General features: G+C 36.8%; 2 protein-coding genes across 5 annotated transcripts in view; one reads left to right on the plus strand and one right to left on the minus strand.

Annotated features, from left to right (window-relative positions):
• kcnd3 (potassium voltage-gated channel, Shal-related subfamily, member 3) overlaps window positions 1–10342 on the plus strand; it is a 103630-nt gene extending 93288 nt beyond the window's left edge. The window contains exons 5-8 of one of the 4 annotated variants that reach the window (XM_065247147.1): window positions 2225–2260; window positions 2368–2460; window positions 2611–2849; window positions 7744–10342. In XM_065247147.1, the coding sequence (XP_065103219.1) occupies window positions 2225–2260; window positions 2368–2460; window positions 2611–2849; window positions 7744–7948 (573 nt within the window). In that variant the 3' untranslated portion in view covers window positions 7949–10342. The remainder of the gene's footprint in view (window positions 1–2224; window positions 2261–2367; window positions 2461–2610; window positions 2850–7743) is intronic. The other 3 variants (XM_065247148.1, XM_065247150.1, XM_065247151.2) reach the window with 3 other exon arrangements.
• A 2888-nt stretch (window positions 10343–13230) lies between these two features.
• On the minus strand, window positions 13231–19857 carry ddx20 (DEAD (Asp-Glu-Ala-Asp) box polypeptide 20). Its single transcript, XM_065247152.2, has 11 exons — window positions 19650–19857; window positions 19206–19300; window positions 18837–19005; window positions 16466–16589; window positions 16195–16337; window positions 15944–16082; window positions 15725–15783; window positions 15522–15604; window positions 15332–15437; window positions 14809–14910; window positions 13231–14651 (listed from the first exon to the last, which is right to left on the minus strand). Exons 1-11 carry the CDS (start codon window positions 19840–19842, stop codon window positions 13528–13530), a joined length of 2337 nt encoding a protein of 778 aa, XP_065103224.1. The 5' UTR covers window positions 19843–19857; the 3' UTR covers window positions 13231–13527.

The following is a 19857-nucleotide window of genomic DNA, read 5'->3' on the forward strand; positions in this document are numbered from 1 at the left end:
TTCAATAATAAACATTGTAATAAAATGAAGAGTTTGGTTCCAAAACACAATAAATCCATTTTGACTAATTTCGGTAAAAATGTGATTTCTATTCCAAGAAAGTGACAAGATGAAAACCAATATTTTCTGTTTGCAAACTTTCACATAGCATCTGTAGGTTATAATAACATAAAAATTTCAAATGCATAATTTGATTTTCAAAGATTTATTATAAAACTGATTATTTTTTTCTGTAAAATGCAATAAATCAAGTTTTTTTTCCAAACTGCTATAAATCTATTGAATGAATATCTTAATGTGCATTAATCTTTGCCATGTTATATTCATTTAGTTGACTAGTGGTATACACTGATTAAAAAAATAAACATTAATTGCATTGATCAAAACACTTACTTTGTCATATTAAGAACACTGTCATTGCTGCTGTCATCCTTGGGACGTCGTCGCAGGACTTTTTTGACAGCGATCAGCTGTAAATGTTTTGGTCCTTCTCGATTTTCGTTGATTTTGCGTAAAATAATGGAAAGTTTTTCATAAGATCCGCTGGGGTCAATGTGTTAGCATGACAAAAGCTTGATGTTGTCGGGAGAACAAGCAACAGCCGGCATTTTTCCTTCGGCCGAGTGGCTTACGTTTCTTCCTCGCCACAGAAAACCACCAAAGGTTTATCAATGGCATCAAACTTACGTTTTTGTTTTTTTGTTGATCATGATCTACAAAGTCGATGAGGAAAACTAGGATTCTTTGTGTATTCAAAGCACCGCACTTATTGTTTACAATGCGTGGAATGGTGGGCTGTGATTCGTTAAGTGGATTTATTGCATTCTGCAGAGAAGGAGGACTGCCGTTTATCCCGTTTTAGACAAAAAGGGAGAAAAGATGACAGAATAACACGACGGATATCGGATTTTGTGTAAAATGAAGAATATACTATTAAATACTGACCTGATATAATACTGATTTTTTTAAAAGAAATGGCATTTTTATATTTTCGAATCAAACTCTTCAAATATTTATATATTTATATTTATAATATTTTAATAAATAAAATGTTATGTCCATTTATTAAATTATTTGGAGATAAATGTGAAATAAGATAAATAATGTATAGTCAGCTAGTCATTGTTAAAAAGCATAAACTCCATATACTCCTTTATTTTCTATACTATAAATTTTACTTACAACTACGCATATCGGCATATAATTGGTATCGGGAGATAAAAGCAAATTGTACCACTATAAGATATCGATCAAATGTTTAAAAAACATTAGATTACATTCCTGAAGGCTGGAAAAACACATTAGAACTAATAAAATGTGATTATTTTGAATTGGGTAACAATGATAACAGAATTGTAGTTTGTACGCTCTGCACTATTATTCATGACATCATAATTTAAGTCAAGGAGTAAAAAGCAAGAAAAATTTTGTTTCGGTGCATCTTACAAGTATAATTTATCTTTAGTTTTTTGGGTCAGTATGACATTACACTGTCAGAAAAAAAGGCACAGAAGCTGTCACTGAGACGGTATGCTTTAATAAGATCTTAATATACCATTTATGTACCTTTGAGGTATCACTTTGCAGCATTTACGTACAAAAGTGCACATTTTGAAAGGGTTTTGCCCCAATAAAGTAGAGAGTGTAGTTTAAGAGATTGCCAGATTAAGAGTGCGAACATGAAGCTATTAGGAATACTCGGGCATGCTGCTGTAAAATGCCTATTTTTCTCTCCATCAATATATTTTTCTTTCTGTCTCACCCTCCTCTCATATCAGTCACTGACTCACTCATGTTATTTTGGTAGGTGTTAAGACATGGAAATGGCGAAATGTAGAATAAGTGTATGTGCGGTCAGCGGGGTGGCCCAGTGTGCAGTCAGTCTGCATGTGCGATTTTTATTGAGTTACAGTCTCCACCTGTCTGTCCAAGTATACACAGCACATAATCGAAAATGTTAAAGGAGAAAGGGATATAAACAGGTCACCCATCATGTCCGTCTACTAGAGGATGTTCACAAGATCGATTAGCGTGTATACAAGAGTATACGCCAAGCGATAAATCGTTTAGACTTTAGAAAAAAATGGACAGTTACACGTCCATAAATGGGATTTGTTTTTTATATGGATGACATATTGTGCTGCTCTGTTATGGATGTAGTTCCTTCCAAACCCAGTAAATCACTTTCCATGTCTCTCCTCCCCCCCCCACCCTTACACAACAGCAGATCCCCTATTACAAGATGAAACTTTCACCACAGGTACTGAGCCAAATAACACACACCTTGCCCCTCTCTCCAATGCATTATTAATGTTTGAAATGTGGTGATCCCATAAAAAAAGATTTGAATGTTTGTGTGTACCGCAGGACTCCATGGAAGGAGACCAACAGCTGAAAAAACCCACATCTATGTTGGAAAGTCAACATCATCATCTTCTTCATTGCCTGGAGAAGACCACGGTCAGTCAGAAGCACATACATGTATCATGGCTTTAACATACAAGTGTTAACATGCATGTAAAGTGAGATCATTAAAATCAAAGGATTAAAGGCTGTTGACAATTTATTTAAAAAAATAACAAACATCATAATCTGTTATTTGACATCTAGAATCATGAGTTTGTGGATGAGAGGCTGTATGAACAGGGCTATCTGCAGACAGCACTACAAAACTTCCCGTCACAGAGCCCATCTCTGTCCAGTGAAGAGGGCGTCACGGGCACCTGCTGCTCTCGAAGAAACAAGAAAAACCACCAGGCTCTCAATGCCACGCATTCACACACACACAACCTGCAGGAGCTCAGCGCATTGCATATCCAGTGTGGGGAACAGCAAAGGTTTAAAACCAGGTTACACTTATTCACACATAAACACATACATAGAGGATTTTATATGCCCTTTCACATAATGAGAACTATATTAGCGTTTATTTATATTATGTTTATTCTATGTCGCACACTGCCATTTCAAATTTTAAATGCACAAGCCCTTCAAATTCAATTTGAATTTGAATTGGCTGTCAATGTTTGATTTTTCATCACCTGGAAATATTGATCCAAATAATACAATTCCTGTGTATCTTTATCATTATTGTTGTGATTTGGGCTGTACTATTCTCTTAAAGGCGGGGTGCATGACTTTTAAAAACACTTTTGAAAAGGAAGTCAGGCCGAGTACCAAAACACACTAACCAACATCATTGCCTATGTTGCGTATGTTTGGGACAGGTCTATTAAAAGAAGGTCCAGATTCTATTGGGGTAGGGGCGTGTATGTTTAGGTTAGGGCTGACTTCTTATAGTCGAGGATTCAACGATTCGATTCATAGGCTATATTTCTACATATTTTTGACCAAGTAACACTTGGATATAATGTAAGTTGTTTTGTTATGTAAGTTCATTTTAACTTGTTCTGAAATGATGAGAAATCTTTCTGACCAAAAATGATCTATCCAGCTTAATTTAGCCAAAATAATGATTTATTCATACTTTATAGATACACATTAATTTATCTACTAGTATACTATTGAAAATGCCATAAATAAATATTTATTGCCTTCTGTACAGGTGCATAAATACTGTCTTAATTTTAATTTCTTTAAGACACTGCTTTGTTCTGTATTTACCGATGCTCTGTAAATTTGCACTTAAAAAGCCTTCTTGTTAAGAAGTTATTATTTAATTAATTTTTGTTTTAAAAAATATATATATATTTAGCTGTAGTATAGCTTGTTAATCTTTTTCTCATAAGGGGAAAGACATGTAGCAAACCCTGCTTCTACACCGGTGCACCTCGTTGTTCTGGATTTAAATAATAATTTTATTTTCGAAAAATGCGCTAGTGAGTCACGCAAAATCACCGCAAGGGAAATTCCTTCACCGCAACAGCCATAGCTGCTATCTAAAAAAAAAAAGGTTCGACTATCAGTTGACTACGGAAAAAAAAAATAGTTTAGGTGATTTCAAATATCAACATTGGCTTTCAGAGATCATGCACACGCCTTTAAATCTTTATTTTATAATGAATGTTAAAATAAAAATTTTCCAACATAGTCTCTATTTTAGCACATTTATTGTTAAAAGTTTAGCACATTTATTGTTAAAAGTCCATTTAAGTTTTTACATTTTTATTAGCCTTATTTTGTCAGACTTTTCACATTTAAAGGGACACTCTATTTAAAGGTGCAGTGTGTAAATTTTAGCGGCATCTAGTGGTGAGGTTGCGCATTGCAACTAACGGCTCAACACTGCTCACGTCTCACTTTTGAAACATATAGAGATGCTACGGTAGCCGCAACCGGACAAACATGTCATCATCGGAGCCAACTTAGTAAAAAAGTTGGTCCGTTAAGGGCTTTTGTAGAAACATGGCGGCACAAAATGGCGACTTCCATGTAATGGGACCCTCAGTGTATGTAGATAAAATGTCTCATTCTAAGGTAATAAACATAACGGTTCATTATGAAAGGTCTTTATACACCACTGATAATATAGTTTTGTATATTATGTTGCGTTTCTGTCAAGAAATCCTTCTAAAAAAAATGACACACTGCACCTTTTAACATTTGATTCTTACCTTTTTGGAATCCATTCAGCTGATCTCCGGATCTGGCGCTAGCACTTTTAGCATAGCTTAGCATATCCATTGATTCTGATTAGATCATTAGCATTGTGCTCAAAAATAACCAAAGTGTTTCTATATTTTTGTTATTTAAAACTTTTAAAATGACTCTTCTGTAGTAACATTGTGTACTAAGAACGATGGAAAATGAAAAGCTGCGATTTGGCTATGAACTATACTCTCATTCTGGCATAATAATCAAGGACTTTGCTGCCGTAACACGGCTGCAGCAGGCACAATGATATTACGCAGGGCCCATAATAGTCCTCTTAGTAACTTTCATTACACCAGAATGAGAGTATTGTACCTAGCCATATCTGTCTAGAAAATCGCAGCTTTTAATTTTCCGTCATTCTTAGTACACAACGTAACTACAGAAAAGTCAAGTTTTAAAAAGGAAAAATATTGAAACTTTTTGGTTATTTTTTTTAGGCGCGATGCTAATGGTCTAATCAGATTCAATGACTTATGCTAAGCTATGCTAAAAGCGCAAGAGCAAGGCAAATGTTTCGCCCATTTATAAATTGAGATTATTTCTTTATTTTAAATGTATTGAAAATATTACACATTCAATTCCAAATCAAAGCATTAACAATTTAGGGGTGGTTTCCCGGACAGGGCTTATCCAGTCCCAGACTAAAATGCATGTTTGAGCTGCCCTTAATTTAAGTTGGAAATGGATACACTGTGGATATCTCAAATATTAATATGGCTAGTAAATGAGCCAATATAACAGGGCAGGCGTCACGGGGTGGGCATTCGCGGCTCATACCCTAATAAAGTTTTTTTTAAAAGGAAAATAAAAGTGAATGTGACATGGTTGTCAAGTATGTAATGCATACAGTAAGTAGTCAACACACGCACTGCCAGTCATGAACACACACCCGGAGCAGTGGGCACCCAGCACTCGGGGAGCAATGGGTTTAAGGTGCCTTGCTCAAGGGCACGTCAGTCACAATCGGCCGGCCGTGGGACTCGAAATGGCAACTTTCGGGTTACAAACCTGACACGCTACCTCGTAATATCTCGGGGTAACATGATTAAACTTTTCGATCCATTATGCAGGCTGAACTGCGGCAGATACAAGTTTATCCATCACGTCTCGAGTGCATGCCAGGCCGTTACATCGCCATCTACTGATAAAAACCAAAACGGCAACCGAGGTCCGATAGATAAATGATTACAGGCATTATTGTTATTCAAAATATATTTAATAAATGTTTAATATACATAAAGGAGATAAATATGGTGAGATTTAACCAGGATTTAACGCGATAGCGCTGTGGGTCCGTGACCGGCTGTAGATAGGGTGACCACCTGCTAATAAGCCCAAGGGGGGACAAGGGGTGTGTTTCTGAGGGACAATGTGGGACACTCCCTGGCCCGGCGGTGCACCCGACCCACGGACCGACTTATTGATAGTGGTTTACCCATTTCTAGCACATACCACCTTACACTGCAAAAAACTTATTTTTAAATCTTGTATTTTTTTCTTGTTTTCAGTAAAAATATCTAAAAATTCTTAAATGAAGATGCTTTTTCTTGATGAGCAAAACGACCCAAGAAAATAAGTCTAGTTTGTAGACAAAAAAAAATCAAATTTAAGTGATTTTGTGCACAAAACAAAAAAATCTGCCAATGGGGTAAGCAAAAATTTTTTTCTAAAACACTAAATTCAAGATTTTTCCTTGTTTTATGCACAAAATCACTTAAATTTGATATTTTTGGTCTAAAAACTAGACTTATTTTTTTGGGTTGTTTTGCTCCTTAGGAAAAAGCATCTTAATTTAAGAATTTTTAGATATTTTTACTGAAAACAAGGCAAAAATACCAAGACATTTTTTTCTTGAAAATAATTTTTTGCAGTGTATATGGCATATTAATAATGCCCTATTCCCCTAAACATGATGTATGCTCATGAATAGGCCAACCAATGTGTATTTTTTTTAAATAAAGATTCATAATATTTTGAACATTCAATGAATGACAGATGCACTTTCACTTACGATTTACTTTAGCTATTTAATTTATTTTTCATTATAATTTATTCACTTTAAATACATTATAATATAAAAGTATAAAATTAACAGGAATTGAAGTTGCTCAACAACACAGAAACAGTTAAAAAAAAGTCTTAACTCACAACTCCAGGGGTTCACGGAACGAGAAGAGGGAGGAAGGATGGTGAACTGGCATGTTAGTAAAGGCAGGCGCAGGAAAAAAACTGTTCAGTGTTCTGGAAACATCTTTAGGACTTTCAGCCACAAATATTAATTTTCCCTGTCTTTCTTGTACCCACACCTTCTCTTTTTAATTGATGATGGCGGTGCAGAGTCAGACTTAGCTCTTTCTCCATTTTTCAAATTGAAAAGCGCGCATCTAAAAGGGATACACGTGCGTGGCTGCGTGCGGACTGCGCTGTCATGACAACAATGAAAAGTTGACAACAACCTAGTCAGCAGTTCAGCTGAGGGGCAATAGTAGCGTGCGAGTAGCGAGTGGCGAGCGAGCCTGAACTGTCTAGTAATGTTCGTTTGGCTGCCTGGGGCTCAAGGATATAGAGCGACCAACTTTTTTTTAAGCAAGCATTGATTATGCGTGACACGGTCTCAATTTGCGGGACGCATGAATTGGGCTTCAAACGCTGTGCGTTCACGCGCTACGCGGGACGGGTGGTCACCCTAGCTGTAGACTACACCACCCCCGGCGATAATGGTACGTTCCAGCCGCAAACGCAAACACAGAAATGGAAAATTAGAAAAAGAAGTCATTTTTTTGTTTGTTCCAAAACCTGAAATCTAAAGCAACAACCTAAACACGTAGAATTTAAAATTTAACCGAGAGACAATTATCTGTTTGTGAAGTACTCGTGAAAATTGAAAAATGAAAGTTTGAAACCAATTTTTCATTTGATTCACTTTGATGGTGCAAATTGAAAAAAGAACTGAAAAGCGTTACACGGACCAGTAAGAATCAAATGTTTAACTCTAGGGGAGCTGGAAAATTTGTGCATTTTCAAAAAAGTGGAGTGTCCCTTTAATATACATACATTTTGTATGATGATGTAATTTATTGCTTTTCCATAGCTTTATAATATATCTTGCTCTTTTGCATTTTGTCGTAGTCGTTCCAGTCTAAATCTGATGTCAGATGAATCGGGGAGCATGAACTGCAAAAGCAGTGGACTGGTTACCACGGCAATCATCAGTATCCCCACCCCTCCCTCGAACAACTCTCGAGCCAGTCCGGATGCCCCGCTCCCTCCAACCCCCGAAGCCCCGCCTTTTCTGAATCCCAGCACTGATGTGGTGAAAATCTCGGCACTCTGAAGGAAAACGGACCTCAGGAAAAGAAACTGATGAGTAGCCTGCCCCTTAGTGGGAGAAGGAGTGTACTGACTCAAACTTCCTGCAAGAAAAAGGAAAGATGAAAAGGATGCGTGTGTAAAAGAAAGAGAGAGCAGGACAACCATGAGTATTCGATCCACCTCCATCAGGACTGAGAAGATGAGGGTGTCACTGTGCATAAAACATTTTTCCTTTTCCTGTAACTTTTTCTGTTGTGTCATGCAGTTTTTTTTAATCTGCAAAGATTCATTTTTTTAACTAGAGATGAAGGGAAGAAGTCTTGTAAACACTTTTACCATCTGTGACTCATGTTTATTATTTGTCTCTTAATCACAGACAGCCTCTCAAAGCCTCGGCTTTCTTTATCCCAGATATGTTTAATTTTGATCTATACTTAATCCTTAAAGGTTAAGCGATGTGACTGTATGAGTGCGACAGTGTTTCTTAGACTAGTTTTTATTTTTGGAATATCTGATTTTGTGGGTCAGATTTAGGCATAACTTGAATGTTTCTACCCCGTGTGCGTACGTGTGCGTTACTGAATTTTCCCTCAAACTCTGAGCTTATTACACAGTTTGTGCCTCTCAGGGGGAGGAGACTTCCCCTCTTCTTTAAGCCACTGTCAACCCCTGAGCCCAAAATGCTGAGTCGACTTTGTAACGTCAGACCTATCACGCATCACTTTGTAATATAGAACCAAAAAACGAGAGAAACATGAAAGTGTTTTTGAAAACTCTGTGACTACAAGCACAAGGCATCGCTGAGATTTTGTGATTATGATGTGTACCGAGCCTTGGTTTAACTGTGAATATTGTTGATAGAATATTTTGTAATATTTAGCCATTGTTTGGCAAAACCAGAGCAACTGCCTACCCCGACCCTTTTATGTCTCCCCGTCCCTTTGTGTCTGCCCCGCCCCTTTTCTCTGTCCACTGCTGGCCTGCTTCTTGTAGTTGTTCTGATCTAAGTGTTATTGTCATTATGGCTCAATGGGTATTAAACGTGTCTAGTTTGCGTAAACCTTACATGGGTAGGAAAAATTTTGATGTTTGTGTTTTTCATCAGCAGTGAATGTTTTTCTTCATTCTAGAGTTTCAGTGATTTATTGCCGTTAGAGAAGATACTAACAACTGTAACCATACAGAGCTATTCTCCACTGAGTTATAAACTCCCTCCATTTCTGTCTGTGTCTTTGTCACCCATGTTCAGGAAAAATAATAGCATTGCCAATTAGAGAGTTCAAGTTTGTGGATGTATTGAATGTCTCTGTTAGTATGTGTTGTTTACAATTTGAGAATTGTGTTCACAGATACAAACTTGAGAATTGCCAGCAATCAACCTCCCCGAATTTCACCTGTTGTCCAGTAAGCCCCGCCCTTTACATAATCCCATGCCTTTCCCTTAATCTTCATTCACTTGTGCCTCTGACACCAGCATACATAGAAATTGACCCTCCATAAGACTCATACCTGTTTTTTTTTTTTTGTTGTTTTTTGGCAAATGACCAGTTCTCTTAAGACATTACAAGCCAAATTTCCATGGAGTATTTCAAAAGGAACATTGATAATATGTTAGTTTACATAACAGAAATACTGGTATGTAAAAAGTATCATTAGTATTACAGGGAAAAGCACATTGTGACATATATCAGGGTATCTGGCCCACATTATTCTTTACCAGGTTTTGTAAACTCTTACAAAATTGTTCTTTAGTGGCCCTGTGTTCATACGGCCACTATCTTACTGTTTGTTGTATATACAATCCATGACAAACCTCTAAGCGCCGCTATAAAAAATAATCTGCATATTTTGTTCCAAATTATGTTTGGTCCCATTGTGATTTATTGATTTTTATGGATGTACATAATAAATGGGAAATATGGAAATAGTGTAATTCATCAGAAGAGACACTGTATGGCCAATAGATTCAGAGTTTTACAATAATAAATGTTAAGTATTGGGTCACTTGTGATCTTCACATTGGAGAGCAGTAATGTGTTCAAGTAACTTTGACTTTGTCTTTACATGCAGCCCGAAAGGAGACGCTGGATAAATACATGTGATAGAAGTTAAAATCGAACAGCTTTGTAATCATTCATTTGTGCAGTCCCTTCAGATGACAGAACTGCTTGTTTTCAGTATAGTGGAGTTCTGTATGTGCGCATTTACAAACATCAAGGGTCTTTTTTCTTCCTTCCTCTGTGTGTCTGTGCTTTTACTCTCTTTGCTTTGTTTTGTTTTTTGTTTTTTTTAATAGTCATGTTGTTCTATTTAACAGATTCCTGTTCACTGTCAGATGTTAAATATTATTTATGATCTTGTCTTGTGTCACAGTTGTGAAACGCCTGATAAATTAATTGTATCTGCCACAAATCTATCTGCTGTTTATTCAGTTCTTCAGACAAATAATTCAGCGCTGAACCATAATCCCACAGCAATCTATTATTAATATTTCACAGCAGTCAGGATTTATTTTTAAATAACAACCGGATTCGAAATTGATACTGATTTATCAATATTAATTTTAAATATTTTAGGAGCTGATCCATATTGATTTTATTAGCTGATTTATAACAAATTCAAACCTGGCAAAAAAAGAGCAGAGTGATAGATTAAATGTAAAAGTAGTATCGGTCTAGCACAGTACCAGGATGAACAGTGTGTCATCAGTTTTAGTGGTTGTTACTGACCTCTTAATGTCACGACTGACCAATTAGAATCAAGTACTCCAGAGAGCTGTGTAATAATAAGAGAGTTTATTCATATTCAGAGATAAACTGATAATAAATGATGTACCTCATATGTGCATCATTAAAAAGTGACTAATCAATTACACATGCTATATACAACAGCGGATAATTCTAATCAGATAAGTTTTATCTCATTGTTGTCACTTTAAGGATTTCTGTTTTATATTATGTTGCTATGTGCGCCTGTCTGTCTGTGACATAAGTGCTCCATTGAATTTTAGGTTATTCTGGAAAAAGATTGTAATATACATATAGTCTACATTGTATGACCCAAAGTGGTTTCATTAAAGAACCGTAAACCTTCACAGATCCTTTCTAAAGCAGAAAACTGTTTATCAAAATATAAAAATGTAAAAAAAAAAAAAAAGGATATAATTATTTTAGGAACCTCTGACTGGTGTTCTTGTGAACCAAATGTGGCTCTACACTGTTAAAAATATCTGTAGAAATTAGTTTGCCAGTAACTTACTGTAGATTAAAATTTATGTTATTTACAACAGTTTGTTCAAAGATACATGAACATTAAACATTAAGTAAACTTTATATTCAGGAAAAAAGTACAAAACGTTTCTGGGAACCAAAATCAGATGGTTGATGAGGATTTCTGGTTTCCAGAATGCTTTGCAAGAGGCTGTTTTTTATCATTTTATTCTGTAAAGACTTGTTAATGTTTAATATTCATTTTCCTTTGAAGAAACTGCTGCCAATAAATTAGATAAATATAAATCTACAGTAAGTTACTGCTGCATAACTACAACATTTTTACATGGTATGGCATTGGTATTGGTAAGAAAGTAACAAGATAAGCGTTTAGGAAACTCTCGAAAATCAGGGACTGACCACTCAAATATGGCTGTTATAGCTGGATCTATTAGCAAGTAGTGGTTACAAGGAGTTTGTAGATTTGTTCGGATGTGTCTGTGAAGCACCGCATAAATGAGCGGCTCCACCGCTGCAGACACACACGTCAGAACCAGCGCGCATGTTTCAAACTCGCGCAACAGCCAGTGCTACAAAACAGAAAACCACAATACATTAACAATTAACAAATTCATACATACCCAATGTATAAATTATGAAATATGTTCTGTTCCTCACTTTGTAAAAATATTGCTTCGATTCCCAGTTTTTAGTGCATATTATTACATCCCTGGCCAAACAAAAATGTATAGAAGAGGATTACAACAGGCCATTTTTAATTACGTACAGTGTAGTGTAGACCTGATTCTGACCAAAGTCCTCGGACATGTTTAGAAAACAGCGACAAACAGCGGAGCCCAAAACAAAATGACTGTGATGATAATGTAGCCAAATCTCTTGGCCACACGACTCTCCAGCCTCTTCTTGGCCAGCTCTCGTGCCGCCGGGGTCAGCAGTAGGCACACAGCACCAGCTATGTGTATTTCAGCATGATGGTTTCCTGCAGATCGGAATTTATCGATGGGTTGAATTGAGGCGCATTCTCGAGAGTTACCGGGTTTGTGTGCGCGCGGGGCTGCTGTCCATGGTTCTGAATGGGCCGCATGGTCCCAACCAGGTAGGTGTCTTTCCAAACCCGTTAATAAACGAACATCAGCATCAGAGAAAAACCCCAGACTGGAACCAGCACATACACAGCAAAGGGGTCGGTGAGTGACCCCGGTAACGGTCGCAAACGGCACCACGTCAAGTAACAGGTCGAATCATAGCTCAGAGACAGAATGGCGAAAATAAGTCCACAAACACAAAGAAACCAAATCCAGATTAGTATCCTTTCGTTCCTATTTGTGAACGGAAATGCAACGGCGTGTATGAGCGCGAGCGTCAGAAACTGAACGCAGGTAAACAGCGAATAGATAAACTGTTGCACGCGACACAAAAAGAGTCCTACTTCAACATGATTTTCTCCTTGTATTATAGACGCTAAAACAGCTGCGAATCTAATAAACATTTGAAAAAAGCCACGACAGCGAGATTTAACAGAAGTGCGTTGTTGGCTGTGAACAAACTTTTGCTCTTGACAAGAGCGCAACAAACAACCGCGTTTCCAAACGTTCCCAATAACATGTTTAAACTGAGGACAATGATTCAAATATATGAAAGCACGCGTTGGTTGGGGCGTTCCCATGCACGTTATGCGGCCAAATAAAACCTCTCTTTAAGCAAAGTTAAACGCACAGTAACGATGCAAGATTTTTGCTTAGCATGTAGGTTATAGGTGCAGTTCGAGGGTTGACTGAGTTTAAGAACCTTACGATCATCCCATCTCCTCCTCAAAGTAATTATAATTTTCATAGGACAAACAATTTAGCAACTAGGTTTCTAGGTTTGTTTAAAGAGCATGAAAGGTAAATATCCTTGACTTGGTCTAGAAAGTTTATTTGGGATTTGTTTCTGTAGTCAGCTGTTAATTTCATACCCTTGACTGATTTTGAAGAGCAGAGCACAAGTTGATTGCTGCTAACGAATTGAAAGCTCAGATTAGTGGGCGTGGCTTGTGATTGCACACATTTTAAATGCATGACGACAAATGCTTTGATTATTAGTAAGATGAACATTAGACCGAATGATTGTTGTAAATGCATCTCACATCATTGCAGCCAATTGCAACATTTGCAATCTCCATCTCAATAATCTCATTTTTATTAAAGAACTAAATACAGTGAAGTTCATTAAAACCTAAGCACTGTAAACGAATTGCAATTGAAGAAGCTCATTAAAGGCAAATACGCACAGAGTAACAACATTTATGCCCCAATAATAAAGGCATTAACAGCAGTGAATGTCAATGGATACATACATAGGTGCTATACATGACTTTACGAGTTTATGTTTAACGCTTCATCATTTCCATCATATAGATGGAATTTGTGTAAAACGCTCTCATCCAGTTAAATTGTGATTTGTAGTAATATGAGTTGTAATATTCGACCCAGGCTCTGTATGCGTTCCAATCATCCTGCTCTGCAACTTCTTCCTCCACATCGTCAGTTTTCTCTTTTCTCCTTCTCTGCTCTGTTGTCGTAGACTTTCTTTTGGATTGAGAGACTGGATGACCTTTGTAGTGAGGAGGATTACTGTGTGACTGTTTGTTTCTGCCATGTCTTGGTTCTCTAGCTGCAGGTAAAAATAACTTATCCCGCTGGTTTACATTGATGCCTCCTGGATTGTGTACATGAGAAACGTCCTTGTTTGGAAGAACATGTGTGTGATGTTTGTGTTGTCTGGGAACTGAAGAGTTTGATTCACTCTCTACCTCCATCTTGGACTCTGAAGAAGAATCACCATCATCAGATGAGGGAGAAATGTCTGAAGTCTTTGAGCCAGAGGTTAACTCTGAAACGTCCTGTGGTAGAGGAAGATCTTGATGGGAGTGTGACACGTCTTGAAGATGGGATTTATTAGCTTCAGTTTTATCCTCGTCACAATGGTTATGATGGTCATCTTTGCTGTAATGCAGGCCATTAAATGTGTCCTGACTCCTGCTGCTACCTTCATACTGGTGAATGATTTCCACAGATCGTCCCGGACCTTCTGTTATGAAGCTCTCGTAATCCGCCTCAGCCTCATTGAAGGGCGTAAGCCTTCGTGCCCGTGATTTAAAGGACGGCAGTGCAGGAATTTTGGGAAGGGGATCACTCTGCTCTGCTTGGATAGCAGTCGAGTGAGGTTTAAGGTTTGTAACAGATGACGATGGTCTTTGCCTTGCAGGTCTGGGAGAGGGACTTTTAGCCTTAGATTCAGCACCACTGTAAGGTTTATCACATGGTCTTTTATCTTTGTTGACCTGTGAGATTTCAGATGCCCTTGAAGATTTATTTGCTGTGGGTTCTGATTTAACACGTTTCTTTTTCTCTGGTTTGGGGGCGACAGGAAACTTCTGAGGAGGTTTGGAAGGGGGCTCAATGATCACGTCCCAGTCACAAGTCTCTTCCATGATCCCAGGCGGGATTGGATCTTGGAGAGAATCAGACAGGAAAAGTTATTAACATCTTTAGGAAAGCAATTCCAAGGAAAAGCTCACAAAATGGTCCCCACTCACTTTCATTGTATTGAAAAAAATAGCTAACAGAAAAGTATACAGGATTGGTATGAAATAAACAACCATCTTCACCTGGTAAATGAGTTAGATTTAGGGAGCATTTCTGAGCTATGGCCATCATCTTATTCTCTTCCTCTCCATGGCAGCAGTAGGTCACGGCAACCCCCAAAGTACCTAAAACCAAAGCACAGAGGTCATTGTCAGCACAATAAAAGAAATAAACATTGCTGATAAAGGGGTTTATATTTCTGTCATTTATAGGAGACTCCAGTTGCTTCTGCACATCATGTTCTGGTTACCAAGAAGTCTCAAGCATCCAATTATAAATTCAGATTGTGGAGTGCCCCGGTCATTATTATACTCCTGATGAGTTTGTGTTTAGCAGCTAATTATGTTACTGATTGCTACGGTTGACCTTTCAGACTCTGACCCCTGTCTGACCATCTCAGAACAGATGTCTAGCTCCGCTCCACATCTCTGATTAAGTACTCTCATGTAAATGTCCAAGATGTGCATTAATTAAAACCACAGAGACAAGGCTAAGTAAGTGTGGGTGTGTAATTGTTTTGTCGTTAAACTTTAAGATCAAACGCACCAAATCTTCCAGCACGACCAATGCGGTGCATATACGTCTCCCAGTCCTGAGGAACATCCAAATTGATCACCAAATTCACCTTTTCAGCATCAATACCACGTGACGTCTGTATAAAAAAAAAAAAAAGGGATTTACAACAGAAATGTCATGCTTGGGTATTAAAAGCTGGATGATTTATCAGATTTCTCACCAGATCTGTTGAAATTAAAACTCGACACTGATATTGCTTCAGCTTCCACATCGCCTCTAACCTCTGATCCTGACTTAAACCACCTACATAAACACAGCAAGAGATTAAAAAATAATGAACATTTATAATGCACTTGAGACTTAATTTAATGCTCACACGATATTAAATTTGGGCATATTTCTATAAAACTGTGTGAAACTTACCCGAGATGCAGACTGCAGGTAGACCTTTAGATGAGAGGATGTCAGCCAGGTGCTGAGCTCTGCCGAACAACAGCTCAGCTTAGTCTTTTATTACTTTTAGTAAAATCACAGCTCTTATAATAAGTCTGAATCATAATGCTCAGTGCTAGACTGGTATATCTGTTAAATATACCACATAAATCAGCATGAGTAATGAAAGTAGAAAGGTGCAGCACTTGCCTGCTATGGAGATTAGAGAACACCAACGCTTGGTTAAATGGGATTTTACTGAAGAGTTCAAGAAGACACTGAAGCTTCTCCTCAAAGATTTTATGAGGCAATGAATGAGAGGGCACTATCTTATAGTACTGCTTAAGCCCTGGAGGGTTGAAGCATAAAACAAAGACACCATCAATGCACAAACAAAGATTTAAAAGATACTGCTCGCTTTCATACAAAACAAACACGATAAATCTCAAAGGATTGCTGACCAAGGAGTCCAGGATCTGTTGGGTTGAGTCGCACAAATGTAGGCTCTCTCATGTATCTTGATAGGTATTGCGCTAAGGATTCTGGGTAGGTGGCAGAGAGTGCCAGCATTTGTTTATTTGTGGGTAGCGAGGAGAAAATCCAGCTAACACAAAGTGACAGGTACAGGAAAGCAAAAAGAGAAAGATCAGATAACCCATATATTTTAATCTAAATACATAAGTCACTAAATCCAATTAACCTCTGTTTTTCGGTATCCAGTAAACAACTTACTTGATTTGCTCTTGAAAGCTGCTGCTGCTGTCATCCTCTAGCAGTTTATCAGCCTCATCCAAAACAAACAGACGAATGGAGGATGTTATTAGGGCTTCCATCTCAATTAGCTGCTTAATACGGCCTATAAAAACAACATGAAAATACTGTTATTGCATTGCAAACTGTACACACTCTATATTAAAGAAATCTATATTAAATTATTTTGTGCTTGAAATATTATGAAGAAAAAAAAATTCTGCATAGAGAATTTGGAGGTGGCCAACACCAAACAGGTGTCTTTTAATGTGTCTTCAAGAAAAGCACAAACTATTGTTGTACTTTATGCACTGTCATTTATGACTGCATTACACCACTATGGTGGCGCTATTTCGTTAAGAGCTTCAATTTAAGGAATTTCCACATAAAAATTGTTTTCTTTGTCAAAAGTGGAGGAAAGAATGACAGTGAGAGTGACAGATAATGACTATGACCACGTACGTTAGTACTTTAAAGGAACAGTATGTAGGATTGTGGCCAAAACTGGTACTGCAATCACAAAACTTGTGACTAAAACTGGTACTGCAATCACACAACTGGTGGCCAATACACAAAATGACAACATAAACATCAGTTGAGGGCTGCAACTCAACTTTTTAAATGACAATATCCTGGCCGGACCACTGTTGTCGGAGATATAATTATTTGAAATGAAAACGATTTCTTAATGCCTAGTGACATATCAGGGCCATTTTATAATTAATTGATATTACTTTCTTACATACTGTTCCTTTAACATTAGTACTTTGACTGTAAAGGGAAAAAAATATATATTTATTTATTTTTATGTTATTAGCTTTGATGTTTATTAAAGGGATAGTTCACCCAAAAATGAAAATTCTGTCATCATTTACTCAATCTTATGTTGTTACAAACCCGTATAAGTTTCTTTGTTCTGATGAACACAAGGGAAGATATTTTGAGAAATGTTTCTAATAGGGCTGCATAACGATTAATCGCGATTAATCGTTTGCAGAATAAAAGTTTTTGTTTACATCATATATGCGTGTGTACTGTGTATAATAATTATGCATAAATAAATACACTTGCATGTAGGTATTTAAGGCGTATTTACATGTGTATATAAATTTTTATATTTATATATAATTTATATTATATATAAATATTTAATCTATAAATATTTTTTTCTTAAAATTATACATGCATGTGTGTATATTTATTTATACATAATTATTATACACAGTACACACACATATATGATGTAAACAAAACCTTTTATTCTGCAAACGATTAATCGCGATTAATCGTTATGCAGCCCTAGTTTCTAACCAAACCATTTGTGGACCACTTCCATTGCATAATTCTTTCCAACTATGGGAGTGAATGGGGTCCACAACAGTTTAGTTACAATAATTTCTCAAAATATCCTCCTTTGTGTTCATCAGAACAAAGAAATGTATACAGGTTTGTAACAACATGAGGGTAAGTAAATGATAACAGAATTTACATTTTTGGGTGAACTATCCCTTTAACTGTAAATTAACACATTAGCTCCTATGTTGTAAATAAAGGAAAACACCACCGTTTTTCAATATTTTACTATGTTCTTACCTCAACTTAGACAAATTAATACATCCCTACCTTTTTTCAAAGCGTGCACATTTAATTTAATCATGAATGTGTTAGCATTTAGCCTAGCCCCATTCATTCCTATGGCTCCAAACAGGGATGAATTTAGAAGCCACCCAACCCTTTCATGTTTTCCCTATGTAAAGACATGAGTAGTTACACAAGTAAGTATGGTGGCACAAAATAAAACACTTCTTTGGAGCCATAGAAATAATTGGGGTTAGGCTAAATGCTAACACATTCATGAAGCACTGTACAAAGATTAAAAGTGCACGCCTTGAAAAAAGATAGCTATGTATTCATCTAAGTTGAGGTAAGAACATAGTAAAATATTGAAAAATGCTGGTGTTTTCCTTTAATTAATGTTTCATAAAATTAAAAGTTAATAACTAAATTATTAAATTATTAAAACACTAAAAAAAGGTAATTGTAAAAATTGCATGTAAATTGTATTGTTGAGTCACTGTACACATGCATAAACCTTGATGTCTTAGTATCTTTTGTTGTTTTCCAGTATAAATTTCAAAAAATACTAAAATAAAGACACATTTATTGAGAAGCAAAATATTAGGTATTGTTCACTGTTTACTTATAAAACAGGTAATGATTTCTGCCAGTGGTATTGCCGGGTCTATGCACGAATAAATATCTAAACATCTAAACTCAACACGATTTTTATGATTGTGACATTTGTGTTCCAACCATCCTATTTATCTGAAATTAGGGGTTAACGATGTCACACCTGGTGAGCCAATAGCAATGTGGCATTTTTTTAGGTGGAGTTTATCTTGACTGACAGGCCGTCCACCAATGAACACATGGCACTCTAATCCCTCCATAGCACTGCCTATCGCCATGACAACAGAATGGATCTGCACAGCAATCTCCCTTGTGGGGGCTAAAACAAGCACCTGTTGAGAAGAGAAGTGGCAGGAGAGATTAAAAATAAATTGAAAAATAAATAAAGTTGAAAAAAATGGAAACAAACAAGCAATCACAAACTTGTGTTGACAACATATCAGCAGGATATTTAATAATACAGTTTCCTGTAATGTTCAACGTATATTGAAATGGAAATAATATATTCCAGTAATTAATAAGCTATAAAAACCTGTGTGACTGTATTCTGCAGTATTAGGGTGTCCAAAGCAATCGTAGTGAACACGCATGTCTTCCCTGTGCCAGATTTAGCTTGAACAATGAGATCTGAACAGGCAAAAATAATTAGAAAACAACGTTATATCACAAGAAAGGTGCAGTGCATTATTTACATTTAGTGCATTTGGCAGACGTTGTTATTCAAAGCTACTTGCATATAAGATAAACAGCTAATGTAATTACGATTATTATAATGCTTTATCGTACAATGACGTTTGAATTATTGTGTTTCTTTAATTCATAATAAAGAGCACAACTAAAGACAAGGGAACTAAAAAAAAATCATAAAGCAATAAAGTACAGACAGATGTTGTATGTTAATTTTTTAAACCATTTGATTCTAACTGATATAAATAGGACGTTTTAGATATATTTCGTATTTTATTGGGTCTCGTACCTAGTCCACATCTTCCCAGTGGGATTGCTTTCAGTTGAATTGGCGATGGTTTTTGAAAGCCAGAGGCGGCTAAACCCTCGAGCACAGGTTTGGAGAGCAATAAAGAGCTAAATTCGACCCCGCCGTTACTCTGTACATCATCGGTCCGGGTTCTGGTTTGCAGCTCGTGCGCTGCTCGCATGGACGTCGCCATTTTTCTATTGCGAGT

The sequence above is a fragment of the Paramisgurnus dabryanus genome, chromosome 11, assembly GCF_030506205.2.
Source record: "Paramisgurnus dabryanus chromosome 11, PD_genome_1.1, whole genome shotgun sequence".
Taxonomy (NCBI): domain Eukaryota; kingdom Metazoa; phylum Chordata; class Actinopteri; order Cypriniformes; family Cobitidae; genus Paramisgurnus; species Paramisgurnus dabryanus.